This window comes from Arachis duranensis, chromosome 1 (assembly GCF_000817695.3).
Source record: "Arachis duranensis cultivar V14167 chromosome 1, aradu.V14167.gnm2.J7QH, whole genome shotgun sequence".
NCBI classification, from domain to species: domain Eukaryota; kingdom Viridiplantae; phylum Streptophyta; class Magnoliopsida; order Fabales; family Fabaceae; genus Arachis; species Arachis duranensis.
Genome location: NC_029772.3, coordinates 13,375,536 through 13,391,357, shown reverse-complemented (window position 1 = coordinate 13,391,357; position 15,822 = coordinate 13,375,536). Strand labels below are relative to the sequence as shown.

The window sequence follows — 15,822 nt, the reverse complement described above, 5'->3', positions numbered from 1 at the left end:
TATTTTTTTTAGACGGTGCTGTATTTGATGGATTTTTTTTTATCTACAGATTCTATTTTTCGTTTTCAACAGCTCGCCAAACTATTTAAAGATTAATTTGCTATATCTTTCATATATTTACATAACTCTAATTATCTAAATATTATTAAGTAAGAACAAGTCTAATTCAAAATTATCGAATAAGAGTCCAAAGTATGTATTAAATTAAAATCTTACACTAGTACTTATTTAAGCTGCTCTAACCATTGATTATTGAGTATCAACATTTTCATTTAGGTTACATAAGAGGATGATCATATACGTTGCTATATCATTTTCCACGTATGTTTTGAAGGCACACCCCGGTTGGCCAACAATGGATTCGCATTTCCGAAAAATATTCACAAAAGGAAATATGCATACCACCGTTGGCCGTTGGCCGTGCCCCTCAAACAAAACAAAAAAAAGGGAAAAAAAAAATCCCACTATTTAACTGATCCTAAATCTATTTCCACGTATAGTGACTGGGAAACCGATTCCGCCAGTTTCCCAATCCTTTCAACCTGTTCAAATGACAGCTTTTTAGCCGGTTTCTGGTCCTTCCCCGGTTGAAAATTGAACCACAGAGCATCCGAAACCTCTTCGGAGCTCCACCCAGAATTCCGGAGCGAGTCTGAGAACCTATCTGCTTTCAACAACAAAGCATCTAATACCCCCTGATTATCCAAACCCGAACACAAATCCGAACCTGGATCCAAACCCAAACCGGAACCTGAAACCTGAACCATTTCTGATACCTCAGATTCGCTCCATCCACCGTCCTTCAAACACGACCCGATTCGCTCTATATACTGCTCCACGCCCTTCGGCACTTTCCACCGCCGAATGTCCAAAAACCTCTCCGGCGAAGCCATCGCCGCCGACGACGACGATTTTCTACGAAAATCCGTGACGGCGTCGCTCCAGAAATCTATCCACCGCGGCTTCTTTCCGCCGGAAACATTGAAATTCCGCCGTGACGACATATTCCCAGCGTCGGAGCTTCGAAACAGAGACTCCCGCTCGAAGAAATCCGAGAGGTCGAAGCCGCATCGGAACATGCGTTCCTCGTCGATGAAGAAGACAGGGTTCCCAGCGAGGCAAGGGTTGCATGGAACGTAGCAATGGTCAAAGATTGGGACAAGAATCGGCGCTCTCTTGAGCGCGTTCCTGGCCACACATAACGCCTTCGTTTGCTCGTTGGGCCTTGGGCCCCACGTCTTGGCCCACATCGCGTTTCTTGCCACGTGGACGGAGACCGCAGCAGCTGGGAGCTCCAGCGAGCAGCGGAGGAGTTGGCGGGAGATGCCCGAGGCGCGCCAGTCCGGAAATCCGGCGCCGACGGGAAGTCCGGCAGCCAAGACGGCGCGGAGGTCTGGAGGGAAGGTGAAGCCAAATTCCGCCTCCGCGATGGCGAACTCAGTGTCGGTGAGACCCGGCTCGACCTGGATACCTGAGTTGCGGAGATGGGTGGCGACTTTGTTTGCGAGGGAAGAGAACGAGAGCAGGCCGTTGCGTAGGGTGACGGATGGTGAAAGAGGGGCGGCAGCTCGGACGGAGAGTCGCCTTAGACCGGCTACGTGAGCCGGGTTCAGACCCGTCATCCTCCGGTCCACGTCGACCATTGTTAGTAGTGGAGTTGGCTAGTTTCTTGAGTAATTTTGTGTTGTTACTTGTTAGTGTGCTGGTGGAACAAAGAGATATATATGCAATAATACAGTATTCGAATGAGAACTTACTTTTAACTTCTATTTTTGGTTGGTGGGAAAATGAGAAGAGAGTTGCTGCTGAGTTTTGGAGGGACTAGTGAGTGCTTTTGTTGTTGAGAAGAAGGTTCCATATTTATAGAAGCAATAGAACGTAGCTCACTTCTAGACAAAAAAGAAAAAAAAAAAAACACAAATTGGAGCCCACTTTCTACTTTTGGTGCATAGATTATTAGATTTTTTGCTACACGTTGCCTTTGTCTATTTTATACATATTTTTTACGTGATTTTATTCTTTTATTTATTTTTAAGGTCCCACTATTATCTGTTTTAATAACATATTTTAAAATTATAACAAAAAATTTGCAAAACTTATTTTTTAATGTAATAAATATATTAAAAATTTCAAGTTTTTGTTTTATACTATTAAACTATATCTTTAAAATAGTCACCAAAAAAAACTATATCTTTAAAATACAAAATAATTAACTTTTTAAATTCCTGAATTTTAGTAAAAAATTTTATACTTTTGTGGCGACACATTTTGTTTTCATTTCATGTTAAAAGAAATTAATTTTTGGTTTCTCTTTTCTTGTTCAAGGGATTATTATTTAGATTGAAATTATTTCTCAAAAAAGTTTAATTTGTTAAAAAGAGGTAAAAAATAATTTTGTATTTAACATGTTCCTGTAAATTACAGACTTGTTTTTAGAATGCTTTGAAGTAGTAAGTATTTAAAAAAAAAAATCAGATAATAACGATCAAATTTTAGACTTAAAATTTTAATATCATGGTGTAGTATCTGGTTCAATATATTAAACAATTAAGTAATAATATGCACATAAATAGTTTTGTATTTACAAAATATTAAATTTCTTTCATATTTTAACAATAAATACGTTAGAAACCAAGAAAAATGATTAGAAGAAGGGGTCTACATATTTTTATTGTATAAAAAATATGTATAAAGTATAGCCCATTTGTGGATGATAAATAAATCAGAGAATAATCAAAATAATAAATACATAATATTATATTATCAACGAGAATATTATGCTAATAAATATAACAAGAGGAGTGTTAGGGAGTCAGCAATTGTTGTGATTTGTAGCCATTAAATAGTCATTAATGATAATTTTAATGGTGTGAGATTTCATCCAATAACTCACTTTTTCTTACTGGTTACATGCTGGCCAAAATTTAATAAGAAAAAGTATGAGGAAACAATACACTTATTGTACAATGCATACAATGGGGTGTAATTGAAATTAAAAATAAATAATGGGTTATTTATTAATTTCATATTATTAATAATTTGAAACTTGAAATCAAATATTTAGGTTAAAATCAAATATTCACGTTAAATTAGAATCTCCCTGACGGCATCTCCTCCTGGATTACACCGCTGCCCCATGCGCTAATCTCCACCTTCCACAGCAATCAATTGCCCGCGTCTGCGTCCTGTTGATCGGCTTCAGCCTTCAGCTCCGATCGAACATTGCACCGCCAACAACGACTAACCAACCAGTGCCGTACTCTCTTCCGCACACAGCGCAGCCGGTTTTGAAGACTTCAGAATGGCAGCATCGCAAGAAGGACGTGTTTCAAGCGAGGATCCTCTTTTATGCACATCACCTAGCCGAAATTCATTAATGGAGGTCGATATAGTGGAACCTTTAGAGTGTGTAGCCTCTGACGAGCCAAGCAAGGTGAGCAATTTGGATCATCAAATCCTGCCATGGATGTTTATCGTGCGTTTAGTTTTTAGGTTTAGTCACAATGTAAAGGAGTATTTTAATTGTATTGTTATTAAAACATGCAATTGTAATCAGTTAGTTGAGATGCAAATAAATTTATGGGTGTTTTATATTTAATGGTATCATTACATGCACTGAGGATTAGCACATATTATTGCATGCTTATATGATTACATCCAGGAAGCATATTTTTGTACGTGTTTTTCTATATGAATGTATGCTCTCTTCATGTTAAATGGCATCTTTATTTGCTAAACATTCTATTATGGAATTACGTGCTTATATGGATGATGGGATAGCATAATTTAATTTTTTGGTATGTTTATATTAATGCATTTTAAACGATGGTGTGCGTATATTATCTCTAGGTTATGATCATGCAAGCATTTAAAATACATAACCATAGGGTGATGCAGTGGGTGAATTTGTTTACTGTATTGAACTGAATGATAGTTATATTTGCATCATGCTAACCATGGAATGTTTAGCCTAGTGTTTTAATCATGTAATAATATGTTTAAAAGCTAGCTCACTCCATATTTTTTTAGTTACATGCTGATATGCTTCCTGCCTTTTATTTTAATATTTTTCATGCTTATATTAGTACTTTAATCATGTAATGGTATGTTTAAAAGCTAGCTCACTGAATATTTTTTTAGTTACATGCTGATATACTTCTTGCCTTTTATTTTATTATTTTTCATGCTTATATTAGTGCTTTAATTATGTAATGGTATGTTTAAAAGTTAGCTCACTGAATATTTTTTTAGTTACATGCTGATATGCTTCCTACCTTTTATTTTTAATATTTTTCATACTTATATTAGTGCTTTAATCATGTAATGGCATGTTTATATGCTTACTGCATAATTTTAAGTTATATGCTCACATGCTTCCTACCTTTTATTTTAATATTCTTCATGCTTATGGGATTATATAGTTAATCAAAAATGTGCTTATGTTCTTATTGCATCTAAAGAAACGAGTGTGTATATGTAAATATATACAAAAAGAATTTTATAGCTGGACTGAAAAAAGAAGCCACTAAAGAGTGAGTAAGGCCCATAACTATTTAAATAATACATGAAATGAGAAAAAAAAACAAATAAATGGTGAAAATTATTTAAATAATACATGAAATGAACAAAAAATCTCTTTGCTTGATTTGTAGCTGTTGATGTGTTTTCGGTGATTGCTTTCGAGATTGTATTGAAATGAGTTTTGATCAGGATCTTCCTCCTTTTGGTTACTTTGTTTGTTTTGGAATTTTAGGCCGCACAGTTGTCGGATGTTACAGATGTTGGAAGTGATGAGATGGAGCTTGGTGATGAGGTATTGGAGTCTAGCTTACCTTTGTGTACTCATAATGTTCATGTTTGATTTGATAACTAACGGTAATTAATTTTTCGTTCGAATTAATATAAAATACAGTTACCAGATCATGGTTGCTTACAAGAAGACGAGATACCAAGAGTTGGAATGCGGTTTGCTCAGTTACAGATGGCTCATGACTTTTATGTGACCTATGCAAAGAAAGCTGGATTTGCAACTAAGATAAGGACGACAACATTTGATAAGATCACAAAGGCTCCCATTAACCAGGCTATACACTGTAATCGCGATGGGATCCGCGAGTCTCGTGTTAAAGCACCAACGCGGAAGAATACGATTTCAGCTGCTGGGTGCAAGGCAAGGATATATGTAAAGTTTGATAAAGACGTGCAAGACTGGGTTCTGCTCAAGGTTGACTTGACGCACTCTCACCCTTGTTCACCGAAAAAGGCAGTGCACTATCATGAGTATAGGCAGTTGACCATGCATGCGAAGTGCGTGATCGAGGATAATGATGAGGCTGGGATTCGACCAAACAAGACATTCCTTGCTTTGTCAAATGAAGCTGGTGGCCCCTCTAACTTGGGATTCTCAGAGAAGGATGTAAGAAATTATATAACAGCAAGGCTCCGAAGTAGCAACGTGAATGCGGATGTCAGGGAGATGATGAGCTACTTTAGGAGAATGAAGGACATCAATCCGAACTTCTTTTACGCGGTGAAGTTGGACGATGAGTGTAAATTTAAGAGTGCAGTATGGGTTGATGCAAGGTGTAAGGCGTCGTATGAATACTATGGAGACGTCATGTCAGTTGATAGCACGTACAGTAAAAATAGGTACGTATTAGTTAAGTTGGTGTTTTTACCTTTTCTTGATAATACGAATTTTGATCGTGATTGGCATTTCTTACATCTGGTTGGTTTTTCTGGTAGGCATGGATTACCGTTTGTGTTGTTCGTTGGGGTCAACCACCATGGTAGGTCGACCCTCCTCGGTTGTGCTTTGTTGGGGAATGAAGAAATCGGAAGTTATGAGTGGGTTTTTGTCCAATGGGTGAAGTGCATGGGAACTGCTCCAAAGTGTATCATAACCGATCAATGTCGATCCCTTTACCGTGCGATCAAAAATACTTTACCCGACACACGCCACCGGTGGTGCATTTGGCATATTATGAATAAGCTACCTTCGAAGCTTGGGGGTTACCGCCGGTACGGAGCTTTGTATGGTGACCTAAACGACATTGTGTGGAACTCTCGGACGGAGGAGTCATTTGAAGATGATTGGGCTGATTTTATAGATGAGTACAACTTACATAACAACACATGGCTGTCAGGTTTGTTTCTGTAAGATTACTTCTCGCGCTTTAATTGCAATTGGTCGGCATCTTAATGTTTAGTTTATCAGTAAGTTTGGATGACAATTAACTAGATGTTCATTATAGTAAATATTTGGATGTTTAATATATCAGTGATTGTGGATGTTCATTTCTCAGGTTTAGTAATATGTTTGGTGTAAGCTTTATATGCTTAATTTGGTATTATTTATTTCTTGTAGATCTGTATGATGACCGACGCATGTGGGTCCCAATATACTTCAAGGGTGAATTTTGGACAGGAATGCGGAGTACGCAAAGGAGTGAGAGCATGCACGCATTCTACGGTGGATACTTACACAGTAAAACTAGCTTGGTCCAATTTGTTCATGAATATGACAATGTGCTTGGAGTCAAGGAGCAGAGGGAACTGGAGGATGATGCTGCAGACTCGAGGGGGGTTATCCCTTGTGCAACTACCTCGCCTATAGAGAAACAGTTTCAGCAAGAGTATACCACGAGCATTTTTAGGGATGTTCAAATTGAGTTTGTGAGGAAGGCTAACTGCAGAGTTTCTGCAGTTGATGAACAGGGTCCAGTGGTCTGCGTGAAGGTGGAAGAGGAGAAACTACTCAACGATACTATTCTATGCGTTCCGTATGATGTTCACTTTGACCGTTCCACACAGGAGCTTCGTTGTGAGTGCAATCTTTTTGAGAGTTCAAGTGTGTTGTGCTGTCACTATCTTGCAGTTTTTCATTCGTATAAATTGTATAAAGTACCTACCTATTATATTCTCCCTCGATCGAGCAAGAACATAAAGTGCAAGCATACGTATGTCAAAAGTAGCCATGATGTCAGTCGGTCAGATGAGAGTCATGTTGCATTCAGGGGACTGTGTGCACACTTCTATAATGTTGCTCAAGAGTTCCTCGGTGATGATGAAGAAACAGCATTGCTGCATGTTGCTTTGGAAGAAACAAGGGCCAAGTTGGCTACGCACCGTGCCAAAAAGAGGTCCGAGAGAATGGCAGAGACTCAGACCAACATTGGCTCTCAGAGTTCGAATGATGTCGGTGTTGATGACATCCAAGGCCCATCGAAGGTCACCACAAAGGGCAGGCCAAAGAGTAAGAGGCTTGGCTCTGCCCTTGAGAAGTCCATCAAGAATTCAAGACGGAGAAAACAAAAGAATTCACATCCGGTATATGTTTTGCTTAATCCCAACTTTGTATGTTTATTTGGTATAGTACTATCCTAGAACATAACTATTGGACTTTTTCTTTTTAATTTTTGGCAGGTGGTTCGTCCGCACACATTTCAAGATATAAACCATTGTGATGTTTCTAGCCTGGATGTTCCCAAACAAGACGGTGGTTTCATGTCTTTGTTAAGCTCCTTCAACCAAAAATGGGATTAGTTGTACGAGGTTGTGATAGTGTATATTTTCTCATTTCTGTGTTTATAGGATTCATGTTAGTTTCAAGGTTCTAAGGCAGCTGTTGCAAAGGTCCACATGGTATTGATTGCAAGAACCATTTTTCCATTTGTTAAAACGAAGCATTTTACTATTTTTATTTCGTGTAGACTTAAAGCATAACATGTATATTTGATGATTATTCTATAACTTAGTATACAGTTTAATAAAGTTGTTTCTGATTTCTACACGCTTGACTATATAGTTTTTCGGTACGTAGCTATTCCTCATAGACATTGTTTTCACGTATTTTCAATGAACTAAAGTAGATGTTCATTTCTATAGGTGTTCAGATGTTCATTTTTACTATAAACAAAGATGGTTATCCGTTAGATTTTGTGATCACTTGGTTATGTTTTGGATTTGTCCTTGTTAGACTGGATGTTCATTTTAGTAAGGTATTGGATGTTCAGATTACCTATATTGTCGGATGGTTAGTGGTCACCAGTTTTGATAAGCACAAATATGGCAGCTTTACCAAACAACCTTTATAAATCTGGGAGTCTCAAATCTAAAAGACATGGATAATTTTTAGTTAACATAACCAATATGTCATTGTACAGTAGGAAAAAAATGTCATGGAATCAAGTCTTTCTAATGTGAAAAATAACAAAGCACTAAGCATGTCAGCAGTAAGTAAACTCAGTATAACAAAGTAGTTCAATTCAGTGTAACTAATACTAAGTAAGCAACTTCTTCCTCCCTCTGCGCATTGCCCCCTTCGGTAATCCCTCCGCACGTTCAATCAATGACCGTGTACTAGGTGCAGTGTATGGTGAACGAACGTCCTTCTTCTTGTTCCGTGGTTCATTGCGACGAACAGGTATAACCTTTTGTTTCAATAACGAAATGAGCTGGTGTACCAATGTATTGTGCGGACCACAAATAATATCTAGCATCAACTCCATCCTGTCTGATTGGAGTGAATCCTGTGGGTAGATTTATCAGTTGGTTTAGTTTATTGAACCTTTACATTAATAATTATACAAGATCAATCATGACACTTGCGCAAATGTGAAATTTACAAACCTCATCCCATTCACAAAGTTGACGTTCTTCGGTCCAGCTCTCCATCAACTTAATGACACACATGCCACAGTCAAAGCTACAGGACAATAAAACGCGATTGCAATTAAGTTGAGGAAAACCAAGTTACATGGTACGACACATTTTCAAATGATATCTAACAAAGCCTTAAATTTGGGTTATAATTTCATCTCACTTGTTCGGTTGCTTTGGAACCATCGCGTACGAACGAGCTGGGCCGTGCGTTGTCCGAACAAATGCAGGAATAGAAATGCTTGCCATATCCTCACATAGTCTCCCCTGAAAATCATGCAACGAACATACGCGAGCAAAATTATGAGTGGGCTGAACTGTGCGGATGAATATTGATTAAAAGAATTATGGTATCTTACCACATATGCATCGAGCTTTATTCGCTTATCATCTTCTGGACCATAATGCAAACTGTCGAGAATAATTAAACGTTTCGTAACCACATCAAATGCATATACCCACCAATGGCCCCTCCAACAATAAGGAATTAACCACTGCAGCAAGCAATACATATGAAGAAATTATCCATGTGAGGAAAAAAAAAAGGAACAACACAAAAACTATTGATCTCATTCGACCATTCAAGAACCTTAACATTCTCAAATCATGTGACAAGCTATTTCCAACAGGTATTTAAATATAAAACAGCAACTCACCCATTTTCTCTTTGCAGCTTCTACCTTGTCAAAGAACCTAGTGTCATCACCAAAGCTTGGACTAAGACCATCATAAATTGGTGCCACACCGTCCATAAATGTTTCCAGAGTATGATTTTTTATCACTGATTCCTGCATACCCACACATAGTAAGAATCCCAAGAAAAAGCTCTCTCCACATTGTAATATGAATGTAATTACCAATATGCCTGGACACACGCAATAGAACTCTCGCTTGAACCTAGATGATTGAGTGTCGTTGTAAGAATAACACATCCATTGAATTACCTACACAGAGTATTCAGCATGTATAATTTAAACACCGATACAAGTATAGAGAATTAAAACCCATGCTTAAGTTCATATACTTACACAGCTGTTTACCCAACTGCGGGGTTTCAAGGTCCAGAAATCCTTCCTTTGTAGTACCATGTAGCCCCGCCCTTCATAGGAAGCTAAATCTTGATTTTTATCCAATGATGGGTTAACTATCCATGTTCTTATTTGTTCCTCTTTAGTCTCTCCCATCTTTATTTCTTTTAATCTTGGATGAATTGAATGTAGTGGGGACGGGGTTGGAGTCTTTTCAAGCTGAGTTAAACCCAGTGAAAAGCTTGGTCTACTTGGACTCGGTGTACAATAGGGTGATCCTTTTGGGAACACCGTTTGCAGTGGTTGCATGATTATGGCTTTGGTTTGGTGCCCCTGTTCAACATTATTCAGAACTTGCTCCAATTCAGGACACTGAATGATAGAGATGTCAAATTCGCTGCAGACCAATGGAACAAGAAATTAGCTAAGAGAACAAGTCATGCCTAGCTAGACGGCTAATCACAGGACATTGGTGTAAAAAAAAAGAGAAGAAAAACATGCAGCAAGGTAATTATTAACCCACTAACCGGTCAAAATCATAGTCACTAAGCTGTACAGGTGCTGCTGGCGGTGTGTGTGGAGATCCATTTTTTAGGTCAGTTTTTCCAGCTTGATGATTTTCATGACTGCTGTTGAACACTGGATCTTCTTGTATTGAATCATGTGGCGGAGGGTGCTGTCGGAATAACCGCATCCTTCTAGCAAGCGGCACATGGTCATCATCATCAGATTCCGAGACTACCAATGGCGCAGCAGTGCTTCCTGAGACACTTTCTTTTGAAATTTCTTTTCTGGTGCTTCGTCTACATCGGCTCCTATTGGGAATCACCTTTCTCCTCGTACCAGTCTTGGATTGCTATGATGTAAATTCATGCATATCATCAGTTAAATTAACAAACAAAGAGAACCCGACTAAAGTGAACAACCAAATCGTACTAAGGTGTAAACCCAGAAATATAACAAAGTGAACATCCAATTCAAATTATCACATGAGCTATGATACAGAAAGCATACCAACTTATCCGTCTCGTTATATCTTGGCTGAGATGTAGTCTTGCCTTCGTTAGACGGAAATTGTTCAGTGTCCTTGGAGGGCCTTTTACACCCTCCTTTCTTGTTTACTACCTTACTCGAAGGCTGCTTCTTGTGTCTTTTCATTGAATTGTTGACTACGCAACCCTGTGTTCAACATGGGACAACAAATACATGGAAAAAATCTAATGTGAACTTTCAGGCGTTTTGGCAACATAACAACCTCACAATCGTTCATAAAAACTAACCATCTATGGCCACACTATATTTTACATCTGAAACCCAACTACAGTGAACATCATTAATTACAAACACAGTAATCATCACTGAATTCTACTTTCACACAATGAATCAAATAGGCAGCACTATGAAGCAATTCTTTTATACATAAAAAGCCATCCAAATAAATTAATCATAAAGTATCTATCCAATTCAGGTTAGAACCTAATTTGGGCATCCTAGATCCTCCTCTTTAAGTAACAAACTCAACTAAAATAAAACCTTAATAAAATTAAGACACAACTAGATTCAAACAAGATTTTAACATAGAAACATGTAAATATAATACACGGTCATTAAATCTAGCCCTCGTAACCGTTCTTTTATGAACTTCATCTATCAAAACAAGCCATACAGCCACATAATGAAGCCTCAATTACAATTTTGTTTTCGCAAAATCTATGATAACGATCAACCATCACAACACATAAATAAGGATCCAATTTATTGAGCTAACGATCTTGCATAAGGAAAGCAAATTACCTTTTCTGCCTTCCTATAGGTTGGATGAGGTGAAGTTTTCCCTTTGGTAGATTGTGATTCGTCAGTGCCGTTGCGGGTCCTTTTACACCTCCCCCCTCGTTAACAGCTTTACTCGAACATTGTTTCTTCTGCTTTCTCTTGGTCCTTACATTTGTTACTATGCAACCCTGTGTGTTCAACATTTGGTCAAAAGCAAGATTTCAATCACTCAATGTGGACCGCCAATTGCATTTCTTTTATCAACTAGAATTTATAAAATGCATTAGTAGAAATTGAACCTGTGAGATGACGTAGTCGGCCTTCTTATCAAGCTCATTAGTCGTCCACTCAACAATCCAGGGTTCGGGAACTCGACATGCATGCAATGGACCATGTTTCAAGCGCTGAAAGTACAAAACCTATAGAAAAATAACTTAAATTTTAGGAATTACACATACGGTGGTACATTGGCTTCAAATTAACTTAATTTATTGCATTACCAGCAGCACGAACATGCACCCGCCGCATGTTTCCCTGTTCTCATCTTGGAATTTACTTATCGCATCCCGCAGCCACTTTAATATGTGATAAGGCCAATGAAACCTTCTAGGGTTCGACACATCTAATATTGGAGGGAGGTGCCACGGAGAAATAGTTTGCTGGCTTGTGGGGTTCAGAAACATCTTCAAAACAACCATGATAAAGTATCTTCTAAACCTCATCCTCTGTTGCTCAGTCTCCATTGGACAAGCAAAGACAAACTCACGGAGTTGGCTTGTTGTTTTCTTCTGAAACTCCGCCTTAATTGCAAGATGCGATGGATTTTTCTTCTGCAATTCTGGTATTGGTTCGCCTGCGAGGAACAGAACAGTTTGCCACAATCACTAAGTGTCAAAAACAGATAAAGTAAACCACTCAGAGAAATTTTTACAACCTATATAACTAACACTAACCATGAGAAGGTATGCCGAATACACTGCCAATAAGTTCGGCACTAATGTGAATGTTCCCTGCGTCCACCATGAGCGTGTCTGTGTCAACGTCATAAGCCCTGGCTAGTTGGAGCATGATGCTCTGTTTCACATGCCATTGTGGTACGCGACGGAGGAAACCGAATCCTATGGCCTCAATCTCGTCCAACTTAGCTCGTTCATGATGTCGTTCCAGGTGGGTAAATAAGTTATTGATGTAGCAAGGTGAGCACCGGGTCTCTACTAGTTTCTGTTAAGCAAAACCAAAGAGGATCAGAATAACGTTTTAAAAAAAAATATGTTGATTTAGTGATGTAATTTGTTCGATACCTTTTTACCCATCTGAGTTTCAGGTCAGCCGGTATACAGATTGATTCGTTCGAGCAGCGTGGTAATCTGCTTACGCAATAGTCCCCCTGAAACCTTTCAGTGTATCTTATATGTTATGGAAGATAAACAAATATCAAAGCTCAAAACTTCCCATTAGTAACCATCTATAATTAGGATGAAAAACTAATCCATGAACACATGAATAAGTAATTACACACTATCAACCACACCAACGGTAATGCTTAGCTCTAACAAACAATGAAACAATACAATTAAATAATTCGGTAGCTTATCTAAATTTTAAAATAGGTTCTTATAACTTCGCAAATATCGTATCACCGATTATGTATGAGTACTTGAGTAGTGATTTATGTTTTTTCGAAAAACAAAGAGTTTAAACTTTCAAGGATTAATTATGAATTCTTAAACTATGGAGAAGTAGAAGCTAAGTCTTTGGACTTTTATGCCTGTTGCTTATTAAAAAGAAAATTTCATTTTAACTTGTTTTCATATAGAAAAATCTTAATTTGATAATAAATACTATAACATATTATAGAATTTAGCTAAAACATATTTTTAGAGAACTTAACGGAGATAATGATAATTTCCTTTTACTTTTTTATATATAATGTATTAAACTTATAAAAAAATTTATTTTTTCAATAATTTTTTGCGCTTTACGGTGTTATTAAACAAAACCTACATTATATATTATGTTATTTTCCAAGAGGAAAAAAATAGAAAATTTAAACATAATTACTTTGATCCTTAAACTTTGATCCTTTAAACATAATTACTAAGCATGTTATACTTATATGACAAATCAGAGTTTCTTCAACTGCAAAACATCCTCTAATTGCATGTGAAAGAAGTGAAACATTTTACAGTTTTCACATATATTCAGCTCATAAAAAGAACGAGATATGAAAGTAACATACCCACGAAATTCAAAATTCTACAAGTCATTGGTATTAGTATGTAATAGATATTTCAAAAAATCAAGAGAAGCAAATCAACTTTCCCCAACCTGATTTGGATGACAGGAAAATAATTCCAAAATGCAGAGTTATGTTAAGTAACCACACATGCCCAGCACAAACCTAAGATAAATCAAGACACGCCTCACAAAATTTGAAGAACATAAAATAATATGACCATACTAAACTAACCATCCAAGATAATATCAACGCAGAGTCAAAAAAAAATTTCAAGACTAACCATCCAATATCATACTAAACTAACCATCCGAGATAATATCAACGCAGAGTCAACAATGGTCAAGCAACAAAACGACAAATTAGATGCACATGGTCCACACAGATACAGTCAAAAAAAGGAAAAAAAATTAATTTAAAATGATATGAAATTAAAACGAACAAACTTTTTCGGTTCTTTCCCGCGCTAAAGTTAAATCATCATGAATTAGAACAATGTAAATGAACTACCTAGCCCACAATCTCCGGGATGATACCATCGAACCCATAGCTTCCTTACCATGGTTAATCACTCATATAATCAACAACATCTATCTCTAACACGACATGCAACAGCTATAACCGTTTGGAAGATGAACAACTACAGATACTTACCGGCGACGGGGGTGCCCACACGAGTGCAACGGCTCAAATGCTTCAGCTCTGGTCGGAGGCACACCACGAACACACTCCGCGTCGGCAACGGTGGGATGTTCAGCCGCCTCACTCCCTTCGGATCTGATCAGAGGCGGAGCACGGAGTTTCTCGGACGATCACGGCGTGTTATACGCGACGTTCTCGGGCGGTCACGGCTGGGTGGTCTCGACGGCCACGTTGGGTGCGGTTCCCTAACCTTTTCGCCTACCGTGGTTGCCGTTTTCGGAGATGAGGGGTCTTCCTTCTCAGACGGTGCTGACGGGTCTTCCTTTCACCAAGCTTTGAAAGGGTTTTGGAATAGGGGGTAAAAGGGTTTCAATTTACTGTATTGGAATTTTGGGGGAAAAATGTAATTTTGTAAAAATTTGTGGTATGGTTAACTAAACATCTAAAAAAGATTAGGGTTATTAATGGGCTAATTTATTTTATTAAACTAAATTGGGCCTTTTAAAGGATCCATTGTAGCCATTGTACACATATTCCATTGTTTCCCTAGCATTATCCATTTAATAAAGTTGCTGACCCTATAGACTTTTTCATATAACAATATTCTAATAGTTCTAATATTCTTTTTTAGACCCTAAACCCTCTTAATCTTTGGTAAAAATTAACGAAATTATCTTAAATTTAAATACTAAATTTTGAAATTTAGTAGGAGGATGAGAATAAAATTTTGTGAAGATATCATCGGTCTAATCTAAAATTTCAATAGAGATTAGGCAAATAACACCAATAAAAATTATTGTGAAACAAAATGACAATCATCTTCGATGTATTTGGTGCGCTTATAAAAAACATCGTTATGAACAATTTTAATAGCACTTTTAATATCACAATTAATTCAGTTGGAGAAGACTGAATGACCATATGATTGATCGAGCCATAAATGTCATTCTTGGATCGCAAGAATAATACTATAATTAAAAAACAAATAAAAGCTAGTAGTAGAACACATATTAGTAGGGTTGCCTACCTAATCAACAACAAAATAGGTTTGGAGGATTAAAGAATAATAAGCATAAAAATGAAGGACATGGAACATAGTGCTTTTAATGTAACAGGAAATCTAAAAAATAATAGCACAATGAATAGTGCAGGGATCGGATTAATAAAAAATGGCTAATAATATGAACATGATAGGTGATATCAAAGCATGTAAACGAGAGTAGGATTGCGCAACATATATGGTATCAACCATAAAAGTAAACGAACATTAGGCTCTTTGGTATAAAATATGTACAACGTAATTATCTGTAATTCCAACTCGAGCAAGAAGATTAATTAAGTGCATTCTTCACTTGAGAAAGATAAATGCCATCATCCAATAAAATAACTTTAAGAGAAGAAAATTATTAATAGATTCAAGATCTTTCTTCTCAAAAGTGAAATTGAAGAGCAATCTTAAGATCATTGACACCACTAACATCA

General features: G+C 37.3%; 2 protein-coding genes across 2 annotated transcripts; one reads left to right on the top strand and one right to left on the bottom strand.

Annotated features, from left to right (window-relative positions):
- Nucleotides 1–223: 223 nt before the first annotated feature.
- Nucleotides 224–1,817, bottom strand: LOC107479485 (uncharacterized). Its single transcript, XM_052253638.1, has 2 exons — nt 1,758–1,817; nt 224–1,668 (listed from the first exon to the last, which is right to left on the bottom strand). The coding sequence occupies exon 2, from the start codon at nt 1,641–1,643 to the stop codon at nt 465–467; it is 1,179 nt and encodes a 392-aa protein (XP_052109598.1). The 5' UTR covers nt 1,644–1,668; nt 1,758–1,817; the 3' UTR covers nt 224–464.
- Nucleotides 1,818–3,301: 1,484 nt separating this feature from the next.
- Nucleotides 3,302–8,096, top strand: LOC107479466 (protein FAR1-RELATED SEQUENCE 5-like). The gene is made up of 8 exons (XM_052261694.1): nt 3,302–3,433; nt 4,754–4,813; nt 4,913–6,146; nt 6,368–7,329; nt 7,426–7,508; nt 7,594–7,644; nt 7,758–7,814; nt 7,979–8,096. The coding sequence occupies exons 1-8, from the start codon at nt 3,302–3,304 to the stop codon at nt 8,094–8,096; spliced, it is 2,697 nt and encodes an 898-aa protein (XP_052117654.1).
- The last annotated feature ends 7,726 nt before the right edge of the window (nt 8,097–15,822 follow it).